The sequence below is a fragment of the Pelobates fuscus genome, chromosome 2 (genome assembly GCF_036172605.1).
Source record: "Pelobates fuscus isolate aPelFus1 chromosome 2, aPelFus1.pri, whole genome shotgun sequence".
In the NCBI taxonomy this organism is placed as follows: Eukaryota; Metazoa; Chordata; class Amphibia; order Anura; family Pelobatidae; genus Pelobates; species Pelobates fuscus.
Window position 1 is genome coordinate 196,458,572 of NC_086318.1, and position 19,640 is coordinate 196,478,211.

The 19,640-nt window shown below is 38.0% G+C and overlaps 1 protein-coding gene across 2 annotated transcripts in view; it reads right to left on the reverse strand.

Annotated features, from left to right (window-relative positions):
* Window positions 1-557: 557 nt before the first annotated feature.
* Window positions 558-19,640, reverse strand: part of SNX14 (sorting nexin 14) — a 68,398-nt gene continuing 49,315 nt past the window's right edge. For both annotated transcript variants that reach the window (XM_063443065.1, XM_063443064.1), the window contains 8 exons: window positions 18,386-18,426; window positions 14,758-14,877; window positions 12,382-12,505; window positions 11,517-11,681; window positions 8,125-8,220; window positions 5,827-5,918; window positions 3,294-3,350; window positions 558-937 (listed from right to left, as the gene is read on the reverse strand). In XM_063443065.1, the coding sequence (XP_063299135.1) occupies window positions 899-937; window positions 3,294-3,350; window positions 5,827-5,918; window positions 8,125-8,220; window positions 11,517-11,681; window positions 12,382-12,505; window positions 14,758-14,877; window positions 18,386-18,426 (734 nt within the window). In that variant the 3' untranslated portion in view covers window positions 558-898. The remainder of the gene's footprint in view (window positions 938-3,293; window positions 3,351-5,826; window positions 5,919-8,124; window positions 8,221-11,516; window positions 11,682-12,381; window positions 12,506-14,757; window positions 14,878-18,385; window positions 18,427-19,640) is intronic.

Consider the following 19,640-nt stretch of genomic DNA (forward strand, 5'->3'; position numbering starts at 1 on the left):
ATCCAAATGGCAAAACAGAGGATAAAATACTCATGTTGTGAGATTAGCTTTCCAAATGAATAAAGTTACAAAAACCTTCCAAATGATTTATCTACAGGAGTTAGCTTCAAAGTCTGTATGAATTTTTGTAGATAAAAATTTTTTTTTAAGTTTTTCTAGCAGTATTGAGCAATTTGGAAAGCTTACTAAATTGAGGCAGTAAATGAGTGAAAATTCAGAATTCAGCAAATAGGGCTCTGTGTCCAGGGATCTTGGCATTGCCCCCCACTCTTCGTAACCGGAATGATTTTAAATAAGGACTTGTAGATTGTATTGATGGACAAGTAAACTGCCGCTTTAGTCCCTTGGACAAGTACATTTTATGCAAAAATTCCACAACCCAATCTTTCCACTCTGCCTCTGGATGAGCTGCAAAACACAGTTCTGTTTGTTTCAGAAACCTCAGCAGATGGTCCAGACCTCAGTAAGCAGAGTGGTGGTAACCTAGCAATGAGAACTGGCATTGTCACACAAATACAAACTGCAAAACAGAAATAAAAATTACAAGCGGTACTGTGTTAAATTGTCACTGTAACTTTATTCTATCAGTAGTTGAGTAGGATATACACACTGGAAATATTTACAAAGTAATGTACAAAGAAAATTCTCCACTTTATTAATACAGTATATTACACTCTTAGCAAGTGCAGGTTGCCACAGCATCATGCAGCATTCCTTTCCTAAGGAGAGAAAAGACAGCACAGTTTTCATTGTGTGCGTGCTATCACAATTTCTTTTCTGTAAAGTAGAAGTCACAGACTCTGGTAAAGTTCAGGTTAGGGAAATGTTTTGTTGACGTTGCTGTCCTGGCTTGATAAAGCTTGTTTTCACAAAGTTCGCTCTCCCCCCTTCTTTTTCCTCAAACCCAGGATGGTGCAGCCAAAACCTCCTTCTGTGACTAATTAAAGCAATAAAAAAAACAGGAAAGCACTTCATGATCTCACCAAAACATGGTAATGCACACAAGTACGCCTGAATTGATACTAAAAGAGCAAACAGTGCATGGAAGCAAACTTTGTACATCAATAATTAGTAGAGAGATTGAGCACGTATTCTGTAAAGAGAAGGGGGAACTCGGGTAAAGAGCTACAGAACGTGGACATTCCCTGCCTGCAGGCAGAAAGAACTTTAACATTGCTCTCTCCAGCTGACAACACCTTATGGAAAGGGTTTGGAACCACAGCAAAGTGTAGGTTCACAAGGATGTACAAAACCAGAAAGGCCAGAACATGCCCAAGCAGACCTACTGACAGTTTTATTCATGTCATCACAACACTGAATATCAATCATCTCTCATGAGTACACTGAGGTGTTACTAAATAGGAAACATTTTTAAGGAAATGAACATCTGAATGTTCAATGGACACTTGCATGTCTGTAAAATCAGGAAGTGTTTCATAAGTTTAATTCTAAATGCCACTATATTACTATCAGCAATCTTTAAATAGAAAAGTTGAAAATAATTAGTTGTAACGCATTTAAAAATCTTGTCTTGTTTATTTATCAGTTGGCATCAGCCTCTTACAGCTTCTAAGCTCCTGATTGTGATAACAATTTCCATTTCCATTCGGTTACCTGTGTCAACTCTTTAAATGTGCTTACTTGGAGAAGAAAACAAGGAATATACAGTTGGTTTAAATAAATAAAACTAAAATGTTAGTTCTTCTAACCTTTATTTGAAGCAGACCGTGAACTTTTGTTGCTCATTTATGATATATACTGTAATTGTTTAATAGACTTTACAGATAACTGAATAAAGTCGATAGCTGACTTCTAGGCAACAAATATGAACAAGTCTGCAAACCAGTGTATCTCAGAAAAAGCTATACTAAGTTGTACCTGTCAAAATAAATAAAAGTATGTGTTTTAGTATAGATTTAGATACAAAAACTTACAGTATACATATATGTAATGAAATAAATATATATTTTACAACATAAACGAAGGTTAAGACAAGTGAAGTAACGCAGTGCATTGCTCTCTTCAATGTATCTATGAATGTTAGTATGTAAGCCTCAATACCAGTTGACTATTAAATTGACTACTTAGGATGTAATCATGTTTAAAAGTTGTTACACAGCAAGTTTATATGAGGCATGTATCTTCACGGAAGTTTACAGATTTTATGTCAATGGCAATGCAAACAATATCAGTCACTAGTATACCCATGGAGGGGCTGGCAGACAATCCCTCCTATGCAACAAGCTAAAATGAACTCTAAGTACTATAACAACACATGCTCTTTGTAGGTGTTGTGATTAAGGTAGTTCCTCTGTCTCTGTGGCCCTCTTCTTTCTGTGGAGTACAACTGCACAACTGTACTGCATATCACTGAAGCTATGAACTCATTCCCCTATCCACCACAGGATCTCTCAAGCTCTTTAGTGACTGTATAAGTACTTTTGGTGTGAGCCCAAAGATTGGAAAAATACCATAAATGGCCTTCCTTTGAAAGACTCTCTTTGTGTAGATTGCAAAAATATGAATGCTGACTCTATATCTAGGGAGCAATGTAACTCATGCAAAGACATCAATCAAACTGAGAAACAAGGTATTAAACGTCAAACAATTTAGTGGCCTGGCTTGCAAGGGTTGAGGACGGAGGTATATGCTTTGCATTCCCTTCGAAAAAAATGGAAATTCCAGCCTTGCCTGGGTTGTCCCTTAAAGTTATTGATGAAAGTTGTGCTTCATGTATATATATATATATATATATATATATATATATATATATATATATATATATATATATATATATATATATATATATATATATATATATAAACATGAATCACAACTTTCATCAATAACTTTAAGGGACAATATATATATATATATATATATATATATATTGTCCCTTAAAGTTATTGATGAAAGTTGTGATTCATGTATATATATATATATATATATATATATATATATATATATATATATATATATATATATATAAACATGAATCACAACTTTCATCAATAACTTTAAGGGACAATATATATATATATATATATATATATATATATATACACACACACTCGCGCGCGCATGCGCACTCTCGTTTAAAAAAAAAAAGTAATCAGTAAAAGCAGAAAGCATTGCTCATATGTGTCACTGTAATATTAAAAAAATTATGATTCAATAGTTGGAGCCACGGAAATGTTTAATTTCTACGATTATGTTAAAAATGTCTTCTCTTCCAGTCTGGGGCATGAATATAATAATAATAATAATAATAATAATAATAATAATCGCCATACCTTGCTGAGCTCTGGGAAAATTTCCAACATGACAATATCCAGAAGAACATAAGATAGCTGAAAGAAAATGACAAAGTAAATGCTACCAGCACAAGATAAACTTCTTGTTTAAACATGGAGAAATATTTAATAATGTCTGTATATATTTTGTCTTTATATGTTACACAAAATATTTATTACAAAAAACAAACAAAAAAAACACACCTCTAAAAAGGGTTTATATTTTAATGCAGAAAATCTACAGGCTCTCAACCTCCTCCAGCAGTCTTTCTTTAACCCCTTAAGAAACAACCTTCTGGAATAAAAGAGAATCATGACATGTCACACATGTCATGTGTCCTTAAGGGGTTAAAGAAAAGCAGCTTAAAAAAAAATATTAAACCAATCCCTACTCTCACACTTCAATCATTGGGGAAAGCACAGCGTGTGTCAGAGTCTGCATTTCTGACTGGTTCCTGTTCAAGTTGATGGTGTAATAAGTGCACAGCAGAGAGTATAACAACTGTACACCAACTATTTCTCTCCTAGAGAGGAAGGACAAAAAACAATGTGCAAATCACAACACTGGATATTTATTCAAATACAGTCTATAGTGTCCATGCTAGCAATAAACTGCAGCTTGAATATCTCTCTGACGTATTGTGCTCATTGTGTAGTAAGGATTGTAGTTTTAAAGATTTCATTAAGGACGAAGGTATACAAGGCTGTTTAGCAGACGTTTGTTCATAGGGACAGTCAAAGCAGCAAACCTAAAGGCCTGCAAGGTGAATTTTACTTCTGTCATATTAAGCATATCATGTCAGCTTGATATGCACTATAATTATATGCACTATAATTCCTCCCCTTCCCCCCCAAATAAGTGTATAATTTCAATGTTTTGCTGTTTCACACAATTAAACACCCCTCTATCCTCTATCTGCCTTTCCCGCTCCTTTTCTCCCCATCACTCTCATTAATCTCTGTCACGGGAGTTGTACCCCAACACGCAGGAAAGAGGAAACCCACAAAAGGTGGATACGAAAGACGTTTTACCGAGCCTTAGAATGGCCGGACTTAACGTATTAATACAACAAGAGACAGAGTCAAAACAAAGCCAGGTCAGGATACCAGAATTTACGAGTCAAATACGAAGTCGAGGTCAGGATACCAGAAATCACGAGTCAAATACGAAGCGAGGTCAGGATACCGGAAATCACGTGTCAAATATGAAGCCAAGGTCAGGATACCAGAAATCACAAGTCACATACGAAGCGAGGTCAGGATACCAGAAATCAAGAGTCATATACAAAGCCGGGGTCAGAATACCAGAAAGTTCAAGTCAAATACGAAGCAGAGGTCAGGATACCAGAAATCACAAGTCAAACACGAAGCTGAGGTCAGGATACCAGAAATCACAAGTCAAACACGAAGCTGAGGTCAGGATACCAGAAATCACAAGTCAAACACGAAGCTGAGGTCAGGATACCAGAAATCACAAGTCAAATTTGAAGCCGAGGTCACAATACCAGAAATCCCGAGTCAAATATGAAGCTGAGGTCAGGATTCCAGAAATCACAGGTCAAATACGAAGCCGAGGACAAACACAGGAAATCACAAGGGAATCTCTAGGGGTACTAAACGAGGATCTAACAGAAACCACAATATGGCAATGAATGGGGGTTAAAACAAGCCTTAAATAGGCTTATCTATGTTCTGATAGGTCCACGTCATCACTTTGATCCAGAAAAGATTAGGATCGCAATGACAACGTGGTCACTTTAAGACCTCTTTAAGTATAGGTTTCACATCCATCTGAGAAGGTATTATAGCAAAATGGCATGGGCCTGCCACGTGTCAGATTTTAGGGTTTAGTAGACAAACATTAACGTTTGCATATATTTGCACATCCAAATGTAATGCAATAATTGTAGTCATCTTACACTGTAATGTCAACTGTAAGGTGGTGAGAGAACACCTATTGTGTCATGTACCCCAATATCTAAATAAGACATATGTACACTCAAAAAGGGCACATGGTAGTGTACACTACCAGTGTAACTTCATACGTTTATTAAATGTATTAGGCTATTCTGCTATTAGGTACATTTCTGGAATAAAGGGGGATATTTGCAGTATGATATTTAAAAAAATATATATAAATAAATACAAATCTGGCACCAGCAATAATTTGCTATGAAATATTTATAAAAAAGGATAACATACATAGAACAGTATTCAAAAATGCAAAAGGTGGTACACAGCACAGACAGATCGTGTGTAGACTCTACTGTACAATATTACAGAACAAAATGTTTCCTACTTAACATATTTGCACAGTTATCTATTAAATGCAGAAAGCAATATGCCACATCATAAGTGAAAAGTACACTTAAAAACAATACTGTCACAGATCATAAAATGGTAAGATAATTGGGTTTCAAAGTTCAGGTCTTAATTATTATATAAAAAAAAAACAAGGATGTTGTTAATACAGCTCTGAGAAGAAGGCAACACTTAAAGGAAACTGTAGAACATATTGAATAACACTGTATACCTGCTTGTTCAGTACTGGCTGCTGAAGACCATCGAACAGTAGTCTAATACCTTCATATTTTGCGTCATCGCCTATACACTTCCCTATTAAGTCTGTAAAGCAGGGAGAAACAAGAATATTTCAGCAAGTAGTAGAACTTGTATAGAGCAAATTAAAACAAAACGTAATATACAAAAAAAAAAAAGAATGCGCATACCAGCGTGCCTGTGTACTGTTAAATATATGTAGAAATTTTAGAAGAGAAAAAAAAAAAAACAGGAAAGTCCAGATAGGTTCAGGTCATGGGATAAATATATAAAATCACTTGGAAATGCACAGCCTGTGAAATACATTTGATAAACAGATATCAAATTTCAAATTAGTTTAAAGGGACGCTAAGCACCCAAACAACTTTAGCCCAAAGGGTTAATCTATCCCTTTTCACTTTATAATGCCCTACTCAGCACTAGTTAACCCTTAACCCCTTAAAGACCAAACTTCTGGAATAAAAGGGAATCATGACATGTCACACATGTCGTGTATCCTTAAGGGGTTAAGGACCAATGACAGCTTTATTTCATCATGGTTGTCATTCCCTTAAGGACTCATGACAGAATGATTCTGTCATGCTTTATTTTATCAGCACGGACTGTTTCATCATTTGATACCTAGGGCTCCCATTTGTCAACTGGGCCCAGAACTGGTGTCCCCACACTGACAGATGTTCTGTAAACAGGCTTTTAAATCCCCATTGCTGCAATGCGGTGTGAGCAGGGTTAAATTGCTGCTGACACTAGGGAGTTCCAGGTGTCACTTCATATGTGGAGCTTACTTTTGAAAGCTAGGTTAATTTTTAGTGGCCGTGGACTTACAGATGAGCTGCAAGCAGCGCTTAAAATCAGCAAAGAATGCAGCACTTTAAATGGGGAGCTATAGAGAACACAGCGGCTGAGCAATCCTAACACTATGAATTTAAGTACAAAAACAAAGCTTAGTTCTTCAGGGGTTCAAAGGTTCCCCCTTTAAACCTTTTGAAACCCTATAAAGCAAAAACGTACCAGAAATCGAGCGCCGGCCAATGATCTACATTCATTTCCTCTCCATGGTCCAATCAAATACTTCTTTGAAAAGTCTTTGATTGGATCTTCTCTCACCGGCTCAAATCACATGCATGCGCTCTGTGCCGGGGAAGGGAAGGAGGGAGTGGAGATTGACAGAGGGCTCATTAACTCTGTCGCCGGTGTGCAGTACCTCTGTTTTTGCACAACATTTATATTAGGCAACCAAAAAAAAATTAAATAAAAGAGTTCTGGACTGCCTAAGTCACATGTGCCAATAGTGCAACAGGCCCTGGTACAACAGTGCAATATTTTTTGTTGAATTTGCAGTGTTTTAAGAAGGAACACGGCACATACAGACTGCTTCCGCCATGATCACTTCAAAATGCAAAAAATGTTCATTGAGGCTGGAATAACCCTTTAAAGAAGCAGTTTTGTTGTATAGATCATGCACCTGCAGCCGCACTACTCTATTCTCTGCCATTTAGGAGTTATATCACTTTGTTTAAGCTGCCCTAGCCAGACCTCCCAATTTCTGCATATTGGGACAACATGTAATTGTCCTCAGGCAGCACAGTACGAGCACTGTGAAAGGGCACTAGGTCCAAGTAGAAACATTGCAGCAGTGTTCACTGTAAGTAGGGGACCGGCCAGACAAGTGGTCAGGCAGCCTGGTGTGCTTTGGAGGTATGGTACAGCTACACCCCCAGTTCCAAAAGATAGAGTTAAAAAATAGTTTTCCCCTTAAAACAGAAAAAACGACCTTTAAACACCAACAGAATTATATTAAACACAAACAAGGCTATTTCATAAATTAAGAAATGTAGGGAATTCCAAGAGAAGTGCATTGCAAATTTAAGGTCAAAAAGCCAAACTGGAAGCAAAGCAAGCAAATAATTTTTCCCATTGAGTTATTTTGCCTTTAAATATGAATGAATCCACCTTGCATTTCCAACAATTCTCACTGTAGTAACTAGCCCTGAATGTACTGCTCTGATCTTTGGCTCAGATAATTTCTTAAAATTATACATTAGCTGCTTCCTGAAAAATGTTACACATCATTTAAGAAAGTAAAAATTAAAGAGTTAAAAAGAAAAACTGCTCAAATGTAGCCTTAATGTTCAGTTTAAACTATTAAATATGGAATTTCTCTAAATGTAACACATGTTCCTAACCAGGATGCAGCCAAGGCCAGACTTACACATGCCCGCAAGACAGTACATTTACCGACTGTAAAAACATTGTATAGAGAAAAGTATACCTGGAATGTAACGCATCATTTCCTCAAAGGTCAACTTTGCTCGTTTCTGTTTAGCATTTAAAGATCTTGGTTCTGTAGTTTCACAGAACACGGCATCTAGATAACGAGAGGGAATTTTAAAAAAAAAATTTATAAAAATAAATCTTCCTTTTTTTACGAGAGCGAATGTGCATGCCTCTATATTACAGAGGAAAAATTTATTCAAGACAGACGTTTTATAAAGCCAAATGTCAAATTCAATCAAAATAAATTTTTATTTAAAAACAATGTTATATTGTTTAATTAAAAAGCATAGTATTCACCTAAATAGTTTGCCTGGACATTGGAAGGTGAGCTGACACATTAATGACTATAACGTGTTATTTAACGTGTCTGTCGCTAATTTTCTTTTTAAATTGAAATCATTGAAAGTTCAATACAAAAAGATGTAAGACAACGTCTCACATCACTAACTTGACAAAAGGTGGGGCTAAGGTCATTTTCGTCACCTCTTCCCGATGAGTAAGACAGTACCTCATTCCCACAGCTGTTGCTAGTTACGAAGTAATGAAGCACTAGGAACTGAAAATCGGGTGTTGTGTGGGGACAGCATCGAGCAAGTGTTATTTACCTCTGCTGTCTGCCTAACCACCACCCCCAAATGGTAATGTCACCAGCGGCGTACATACCACGGTCGCAGGGGTCGCAGCTGCAGACCCTTGCGACCGGATACCCGCCATCATCTTTTGCGGCCCCGGCCCACGCGGCAAACCGCCAATGCTGCCGTCCAAGGTGTCCATCAGGTGGCCCATGCTGTCAGGGCCACCCGATGGAGATGGATTGTCAGGGGGCCCGGTCAGCGCTGAGGGCTTTATCAGCGCGACCGGGCCCCCTGTGATTACATCACACGCTGGGAGGAAGTAACTGCTAATAATTTCTCCCAGCATACACCGAGCCCGCGCGGGAGGAGGGAGTCAGAGTGGGAACTCTGACTTCTATCAACCTGAGCCACCACTGGTCCCCAGGGAAAGTCACCCTCCTGCACCTAAAAGGTAGGAAACAGGAGGGTGACTAAAACATTGTGTGTGTGTTTGTATGTATGTATGTGTGCCTGTCTGTCTGTATGTGTGCCTGTCTGTCTGTATGTGTGCCTGTCTGTCTGTATGTGTGCCTGTCTGTCTGTATGTGTGCCTGTCTGTCTGTATGTGTGCCTGTCTGTCTGTATGTGTGCCTGTCTGTCTGTATGTGTGCCTGTCTGTCTGTATGTGTGCCTGTCTGTCTGTATGTGTGCCTGTCTGTCTGTATGTGTGCCTGTCTGTCTGTATGTGTGCCTGTCTGTCTGTGTGCCTGTCTGTCTGTATGTGTGCCTGTCTGTATGTATGTGTGCCTGTCTGTATGTATGTGTGCCTGTCTGTATGTATGTGTGCCTGTCTGTCTGTATGTATGTGTGCCTGTCTGTCTGCCTGTCTGTCTGTCTGTCTGCCTGTCTGTCTGTCTGTGTGCCTGTCTGTCTGTATGTGTGCCTGTCTGTCTGTATGTGTGCCTGTCTGTCTGTATGTGTGCCTGTCTGTCTGTATGTGTGCCTGTCTGTCTGTATGTGTGCCTGTCTGTCTGTATGTGTGCCTGTCTGTCTGTATGTGTGCCTGTCTGTCTGTATGTGTGCCTGTCTGTATGTATGTGTGCCTGTCTGTATGTATGTGTGCCTGTCTGTATGTATGTGTGCCTGTCTGTCTGTATGTGTGCCTGTCTGTCTGTATGTATGTCTGTCTGTATGTATGTATGTCTGTCTGTCTGTCTGTCTGTCTGTCTGTCTGTATGTGTGCCTGTCTGTCTGTATGTGTGCCTGTCTGTCTGTATGTGTGCCTGTCTGTCTGTATGTGTGCCTGTCTGTCTGTATGTGTGCCTGTCTGTCTGTATGTGTGCCTGTCTGTCTGTATGTGTGCCTGTCTGTCTGTATGTGTGCCTGTCTGTATGTGTGCCTGTCTGTATGTGTGCCTGTCTGTATGTGTGCCTGTCTGTATGTGTGCCTGTATGTCTGTATGTATGTCTGTCTGTATGTCTGTCTGTCTGTCTGTCTGTATGTCTGTCTGTATGTATGTATGTCTGTCTGTATGTCTGTCTGCATGTCTGTCTGCATGTCTGTCTGCATGTCTGTCTGCATGTCTGTCTGCATGTCTGTCTGCATGTCTGTCTGTCTGCATGTCTGTCTGTCTGTCTGTGTCTTGTGTGTGTCTGTTTGCATGTATGTGTCTTTGTATGTGTGTTTGCAAAATGACTCAAAGTTAACTCAGTGTTCTTAATAAACTCAATACCCAATTGTGTTGATCTAGGATGGGTTTAGGCAAGTACTATGTGTACTACAGCTGACAGAAAACAACTCAATCTAATCTGCAACAGATGATCTATAACAGTGCTAGAGAGCTGATTTGGTCGTTCATCGAAATGATAGCACAGAAGTAAACTTGCCAACTTTTCATTTGATTAACTTATGTGAACACTAAAGCTATGTCAAGACATCGTGTGTGATGGGCTGTGGCAGCCATCTTGTTTTTCAGTCTTCCAGTCATTCACAGATGTGTTGGAGACTGAGGACAATGGAGTTGGCTGGAATTGGATTTTTTAATATATTTTGTGATGGCTACTGTTAGTACTGGTAAGAACTGGATTAGCAAAGTTTATATTTTATATGCTTATATAAAATGTTATACCTTTAACAGCGATTAGAAATTATTGTTTGTAGATTAACCGGTCTCTGAGGTTTTCTCACACAGCTGAATTTATTAAATGACAACTAAAGGCACCCAGATCTCATCATGCAATGAAGTCGTCTAGGTGCAGTGGCCCTTTAGTTTTAGGCCTTAATTCTCAAACATTGCCATTTTGTAGATATGGCGATGTTTTGAATTGAAGGGTTACACACCTATAGTGGCTGTCTTCCTGACATCCATTAGAGCACTTACACTTCAATGACCGAGTTTTACATCAGATGCAGCCTATAGGAAATAAATCGATTCAATGTTTCCCTATGAGAAACATTTGATTTGGCACACACACATTTCATCCCTACAAAGACATTGGATTGGACCCTCATCATGAAAGTGACACCTCCAGAATGACATTTTGGGAGGAAGTAAACTTTTTTTTTTTTACTGGTAAAAGAGGGTTGTCGGGACCCTGAATCTAAATAAAAACTAAGACACTATAGCGTTAGAAATACATGTTTGCATTGCTAACGCTACAATTTTTCTAACCAATAATGGCTGGTGACATCACTAATAAGCCTCACTTTGGTTAGGGTGGATTTTGTAAGCAGTAATTTGCATCTAAATACTGCAATGTGTATTCAACATGGTGTTGCAGGTTGTAACAAAACCCAGGTACAGTTGTTTACAACAAATTAAAGGATTACAAACCTCTAAGTAGTGTAATCAGTGAAACCAAACGATGCTCCTGAATTAATTGGCCCAGTTTACGTTGTAGATAGTAGTCTGTGTAGGTCTCAAGTGTTTCTTTGAAAAGAATTCGTCCACCCATCAACAAATGATGAAACCAGTCAGGCATGTGGAAGACAACACGTCCTGAAAATGAACAGTGCATATGAAGAGTTAAAGTGGATCTGATAACATTGCTCCCTGTGTCTGAAAAATGTTTAATGAGCACAGTAGTCTTCATAAAATATATAAGCAAAAGTAAGGACTATTTTTTCCTTATGTACAGCAGGCAAGCTAAAATATAAGACAGTAAGCAGAACTTAAGCAAGTTTGCCAATCAAATTTAGCCACAAACCATGAGGAAAATCAATCATATAGAAGGGCAAAGAGACATCATAGGCAAAAGAGAACAAAAAGGCTCTGCTATAATACGGAGATCTGGCACAAGGAAGAAAAAATAATAAATATAAAGGCAAGTGGCAAGGAGGGGAAATATAATCATTAATGGTATACTTTGGGTGTCATAACTTCAGTGAAATTAAGTTATGACGCCCAAACTGGTGCTGTAAGAAAAGGGACACAAGGGATGGAAAATCAAAAGAAAAAAAAACACAACAGGACAGCTTTAACATTCATATACTATGACAATAAACCTGCTTAAAATGTCGACATTCTTATACTGTACATTAACTAAAGTGCTAGAAAGAAAAAAGATAGAGAATGATAAAGATTCCTACCTCTATAACCCAAATACTAACATGGACAGCATTTTATGTTTAGATCGTGTATCAAAATGAACAGGAGATGATTCCATATGGTATGTGAATGGAAAATTCCAGTGACTTACCAATATACATTAGATAATCATAAACACCCTCTACAGTCATCACTTCCATAAAGTAGTTTTGATTGTGCTTTCTTTCTGTATTCTCAGATCGATTGGCATTGTTCTTGTAAAGATCATTGAAGAGCTGATTTTAGAGAATACATGTTTAAAAAGACCAATACTACTCATTAGGAAAAAAGGTGGTTGGGCAACTAATACATGTTCTGCCGCAGTATAAAATAAGAATATCATTTTCTTAGCTGTACAAAGCTGTGCAATATAGCACATGGATTAAATGCCTGTTGCTTACTCTCCATCTTTTAAAGGCTTTATATAGCCCAGATGAACTGCATGTTGCATCCCAAGACAAGGATAACTTTTAATTACTCACCACATAGCAATAAGCCATTTATGAAGCACTTATCTGTTTATTTCCTATGTTTATTTTGGTGTATAGAATAACCCATCAATAAAATGTTTACTTATAAAAACTTAACAGAAAGAAATCACTAACAGTTGAAGATGAACAGGACAATGAAAAGAGAGTGAAAAAAAAACAAAAAAATAAAAAAATCACAAAACACAATTCAACTGAACATGTCATAAGAAAGTGAACTTACCTTAAAGGGACACTATAGTCACCTTAACAACTTTAGCTTAATGAAGCAGTTTTGGTGTATAGAACATGCCCCTGCAGCCTCACTGCTCAATCCCTTGCAATTTAGGAGTTAAATCCCTTTGTTTATAAACCCCAAGTCACACCTCCCTGCATGTGACTTGCACAGCCTTCCATAAACACTTCCTGTAAAGAGAGCCCTATTTAGGCTTTCTTTATTGCAAGTTCTGTTTAATTAAGATTTTCTTATCCCCTGCTATGCTAATAGCTTGCTAGACCCTGCAAGAGCCTCCTGTATGTGATTAAAGTTCAATTTAGAGATTGAGATACAATTATTTGAGGTAAATTACATCTGTTTGAAAGTGAAACCAGTTTTTTTTTCATGCAGGCTCTGTCAATCATAGCCAGGGGAGGTGTGGCTAGGGCTGCATAAACAGAAACAAAGTGATTTAACTCCTAAATGACAGTGAATTGAGCAGGGAAATTGCAGGGGAATGATCTATACACTAAAACTGCTTTATTTAGCTAAAGTAATTTAGGTGACTATAGTGTTCCTTTAAATCGCCCCATATATATTTAAAACACCATATATCACAAAGATGATATATATTACAGGATGTAATCAATGTGTAAAATATTAAAACGTATTCCACTTACCTCTGTTCCAGCGCCGCCATATTCAGAACTTGCGGGTGTTACTCTTTGTGCAACACTCACCTTCTGTCAGTTGTCCTTTGATTTGCCCTGCTTGGGAACACTACCCCAAGAAGTACAAACCTCCTGTGTGCACAGATACGCCGGCTTTGTGGCCAGCACTAGCAGTGTCTGCTAGGTAGTTTTCATAGCAACCACAGTTGTTGCAATACTTGGGAGAGCAGAAGGAAAGCCCGTGAAAGGTCTTTTCTGCACTCCATTGTCAGTCAAGTCGTCGGCATAGAGCCTATCCTGAAGATTTGACTGAGAAGTGGGGAAAATACCTATTTATAAATAGGTAAACCATTTTTTTATGCATTTGCATATTTTGAACCCAACATGTTTCTAGTTTACGCAGATATTTAAATACATTGAGATATGGCTTCTATTTACAATGCAATGTATTTCTTTGCACAGGTACTTGTGTGTACTTTCCTGTCAGAGTGATTTAATTAAAATACAGTGTGCAATACATGAGTTAGCAATAAGTATACAGTGTGTGCAAACGCAGCACTCACAATTGTGCTTCAATTAATCTTATAACATTTGATATTTCACATAATTATCTTATGTATGTTCGAGTTAATATTTCTGTGTCTAATCAACTGTGATGTTATAATAAGCAAATTAAATACACAGCAAAAGAGCATCGCAAAAACAAAATCACCCCTCCCATTTAAAAAAAAAAAGGTATTTTTTTCAATCTGCTGAATTTCTGAAACCACACTTTTTGGCTTGCAAACCGGACCACTCAAAATATACATTCCTAAAAGAAGTGCAGCATGCAAGCAATTTCTGTGTGCTTGCAAAATATCAAAAGTGCTTTTTACACTAACACATTGCTTCATAAAATACAAAACAAAATATTAATATTGTGGTTAAGAAGCACTGAGCACTTTAAAGGAGCTAACTCTTCATCTGAACATTTTCCAAAACAATATACCTAACAAAATACACACACACACACACACACACTAAAACCAAACCAGTAAAGCGAGCCATTTAAGCCTCTGCTCATTCCTAAAATGAAAAGCTCCTGGTCCCAGAATGCAATGCATGCATAGTTTCTTGAGGTTCCAATACCACACCTTTTTATTATTTTCAGAGGTGGGACTAAGAATTGTCAGTTCCGGTCGACTTGGTTTGGGTTTTGGAGATTCACAGGAGTTTATAAAAGTCATGATAAATAGCTCCAAATGTTGTCCTTTCTACAAGTAAGAAGAATATACGCAGAGTTAAAATAAACTGAAAAAATATATGTTAGAATGCATTAGTTCTTAGATAAAATGTAAATATTTTTCTTGTGTCTTAATTAATGCTACACCATAGGAGATTACATTTTTTAAACCAGATTACCTGTCACTTGTTCACTGAAATAGCACAGTGAAATAAAATTACTATATCATCATTTATATAACGAGAACATATGCTGCAGCACTTCACAATTATACAGAGGATAAATAGAACAGCAGATTATGGCAGACATAAAATGGTTACAAGAGGTGAAGAGGGTCATGCTCAAACAAGCTTACAATAAAATGACAAAATAGCCAAGATGGAAGGGGTGACTAGGAAAATGATTCCAAGTTGCCTAGTTTGGTGTAAATTTTAAAACTCTGCGTGCCATTTTAATCAATTATTTAGTAAATAAATTCATAATTTTGTAACCATGTGTCACGGCAAGGGTGCATAGCTCATTATTGCACTATGGAATATTGTCCTTTAATGTAATTTGTGTAGTGCATTTATGACCTGCCTGCCTGGTAGAGGTGGTATTGTCAATGTCAAAGGGGGTTAATTTGATTGTATGGGAGGTCAGAAGGTTTATAGCCTTAATTCCTCTTTGAAGCTGAGACCCCCAAAGAGCTCAGATGACAGAAGGGTTAATGTAAATTGCATAGGAATGTGAAAGGGGTCAGATGGGGTGATCAATCAAAGGCTCTGTAAGGTGTGAGATTCTACACTTCAAAAGCCTGAATGTCTGGTCCCAATGTAAACTAGCTGGCTTCAGCCTGTACCTTTTAATTGATGAAGTAATTTCTTTGATATGTTAATGATCATTAGCCTTGTGTTCAAGTATCATATCCAAAAGAAACATTAATATGTGCCCACAGAATAATAAATAAGCCTCATTTTTATTATATTTAGAATGGGACAAGCACCATCTTCTAAACAAGCCCAAATATGATTGGTTAAACTTAACAATATGGGAAGGGATCGGGATGTCCGCTATATTGGGTCACAAGTAAGATGTGTGACATATCTATGGAATGGAGAAATTGTAACAAATTCCTAGATGCAATTATTATTTCTGTGGCAAGTACATACAAGCAGATAGGAGGTGGTCACTTATTGTCTCTATAGATATGCCTTAACTCCACCTCTATGCTAATCCTGGTAATCCACAGGGTATATATCCAATGATAAGGAGGGGTGTATTAATAATTGCTTGAGGGGCCAGAATCTAATTCTATATGAGTCTCCATCTTTCTTACCAGAGACCCCCTGGGGCAGAAGTTTTACTTTGAAAAGCTGAGTAAGTGATTAAGACTTCTGTTATTTTATTCCTTTTGGTTTTATCTGTTGTTGGCGTAAATAATTTGATTGTCATCTATATGCTTGTATGCACTATGACTGGTCAAGAATCACGTTACCTGAAGAGACTAGTTCGTATTTTGCAATTACATAGATATTGTGCTAAGTTACATTTGGTGGGTTTTTATTAGTAAGTTACCTGTGGGACCAAGGCACCCCATTTATAAATTGTCTTGGTGGTGTCAGCGTTAAAATAGTAGTAGTTATATTATTATGCTCAAGTGTAGGTGGTGTTAAGGGGGATTTTATCATTACTTCCGGTCTAGTGTAGACAAATATTGAACTTTAACCCTTTCAACACCACAACTACGTCACACACACTCTTGAAGTAGGGTGCGTTTGTGACACCATGCACTTCAATATAAACCATCACTAGTTCTTAAATTGTAAACACAATATATTGCTAAACAGGCACCGTGACTGGTTCAGCTGTGCCTTTACTGTTCCGATCTGCTATTTTTTTTATATAGCAGGATTAATATGCCTACTCTGCAACTTGCTTTCCTTTCTGGTATTGAAATGCACCTAGCCCACTGTCATCCTGTCTGGTGCTCATAACCCTACCTGACACTTTCTACATTAAAAAGCAAATTAAAATAAATAACTACCTACATGTTAAACTCTCCACTGCCCATATTGTAAAACAAATATAAATCACTGTTTAGTAACTACACCCCAATTAATAAATGCATGCATCTTTCATTGGGAGTATATCTTAAGGGAACACTCTAAAGCCCAAAAGCACTTACCCAAAAGCTTTATGTGTGAAGAGTGAGTCCTTTTATTTTGGAAATAGTGCAGATTTCAATAGAAATGTACACTTTAAAGGGACACTATAGTCACCAAGACCACTTCAGCTCAATGAAGTGGTCTGGGTGCCAGGTCCCTCAGGTTTTAACCCTTCAGATGCAAACATAGCAGTTTCAGAGAAACTGCTTTGTTTACATTTGGGGTTAAGCCAGCCTCTAGTGGCTGTCTTCTGGACAGCCACTAGAGGCGCATCTGCAACGCTGGAGGCATATTATGCCTCCATTGCGCAGAGTGTCCATAGGAAAGCATTGACGTTGGACGGGGGAGGAGAGGTCACCAGTGCCGAGGGAGCCCGGCGCTGGAATAAGATAAGCTGCTGAAGGAGTTTTAACCCCTTAAGCGCCACGGGAGGGGGACCCTGAGGGTGGGGGCACCCTCAGGGCACTTTAGTGTCAGGAAAACCGCTTTGTTTTCCTGACGACACTATAGTGATCCTTTAATAAATTATATGGTTACAGCCCCTGGATCTTCAAGAAGACAACAGGTTCTGTTACTTCCTAATTTGATTAGCTTATGTGCACTGAATTCAAGAGGCAACAATTGCCCATAGCACTTGCCTTGCAAAGAATTCTCATTAAGCTGCATTAAGAAATCTGTGATTGAACACAAAGTCACAAAGTCTGTCCGGGGTTAGAAGAGGAGGGCTTGCAAAGGCAGCAGACAAGAGATCTGCAGTTTTGGAAAACTGTTTTAGGATGCAACTCCAATGAAAAAAATGCATAATTCAATGCATGCACATTTTCATTTGTGGTATATCTGCTAAACAGTGATTTTTATTTATTTTGTATTTGGCCAGTGGAATGTCCCTTTAAAAAAGTTTGCAAAATCTGTCGTTCTTGACATGGGGAATCAGCCAAACAGAGGCTTCATCGAGAAACCTCTGAAGGACTCTCTCCGTGCATGTGCACCTGCTGTGTGCGTCAGCGTGCAAGCAGCATATTGGACACTGGTCTGAGGTATGCGGGGTGGGAGGTAGGAGAGGAGGCAGGTGTGCTCAGGGCAGCTAACGGAAGTATGAAGAATCTCTTCTGGTTGTTTGTTGGATAGCCGGAGTAGGCGGGGTTCTAATAGAAATTGGCACTTTTATGAATTGATATTATTATGGGATGTTCTTCACCTATACAGTGAATTATTATTATTGCTGTCTCAAGCTATTGCTGTTGATCCCCTGCAATTTTCCAGGTTCCCAATACGATGTATAATTAAAACCCAATCGTACTGCAATGATGTTCTGATCACCAGTATTCTAATTGATATCATAACTTAACACATTATATTCTATGTATACTATAAGTAACAAGGAAAATTTACCTCTTTAATGAGCTTTCCTGGAACTGATTTGATCATTTTCCCTGTGAATTAAAATAATAGGTAAACTGATTTTAACTCACAAAACAAACATAGCAAGTTTTCAATCTTCAGATCACTAGAAGTAATAAACATAGTCAATGAAATATGGGTAGACTTCTCATACACTGCAGTATTACACTATACTTAAAATAACTAGTTACATTTAATTCCAGCCACTTAAAGAATATAAAATTTATGGTGAAAACTTTGTATACACATACATAAGTCAGTGGGCATCTGCTACAAAGTGATACTCTCTTTGGCATCTACAACTTCTTTGTGACATGGATTCATCAATGTGCTAGATATTTGCAAATTAGTGCACTTATAAGCAATTAGGTGCAAGGAGAAAAGTACCGAGGACCTTACTGCAACATAACCTTTGTCCCTTTCCCTCTATTACTAAACATTTGTGGAGCTGATAAAGATCCCGCTGGACTCCTTTCCCAAGATGCACACGGAAAGTTATACTTGGAGACAGAGTATTAAACATTTTGTCTACTAAATCAGTGGTTTCCAAACTTTTTAGCTTCAAGGCGCCCTTAATATTTCATTATTTTCCAAGGCAAGTCAAGATTTCTAGGTTGTACATCTGTACAGCGCTGCCGCATTTACCGGCGTTATAGTGTAATGTACAGTGTTGTAGAGGTGCTGTGAAGAGGTGCTTGTATATAGTTTTAGTGTTCTAATACAGGGTTTTGTTTGTATGTAATGTTTGCGTTTGATTGCAGGGGTGTGTTTGAATGTAATGGTCACTTTCAAATGCGGATGTATATTTGTGTGAAGTATTTAAGTGAAGGGGTGTGTTCTTCCTTTTGGCATTTGAATGCAGGGGTGTGTCTGTATGTTGTGCTGGCATATGACTAATTGGATGTATGCACATACACTACCACATACATACTTACACAGATATACATGCACACAAATTCATATAGACACCGACACATACACCAACCTTAACCCCTTAAGGACCAAACTTCTGGAATAAAAGGGAATCATGACATGTCACATGTCATGTGTCCTTAAGGGGTTAAAGGGACACTATAGTCACCAGAACAACTACAGCTTATTGGATTTGTTCTGGTGAGTAGAATCATTACCTTCAGGCTTTTGTCTGTAAACACAGTCTTTTCTGAGAAAATGCAGGGTTTACATTACAGCCTAGTGATAACTTTACTGCCCAAATATGGCTGTTAGAGATCCTTCCTGGGTCATG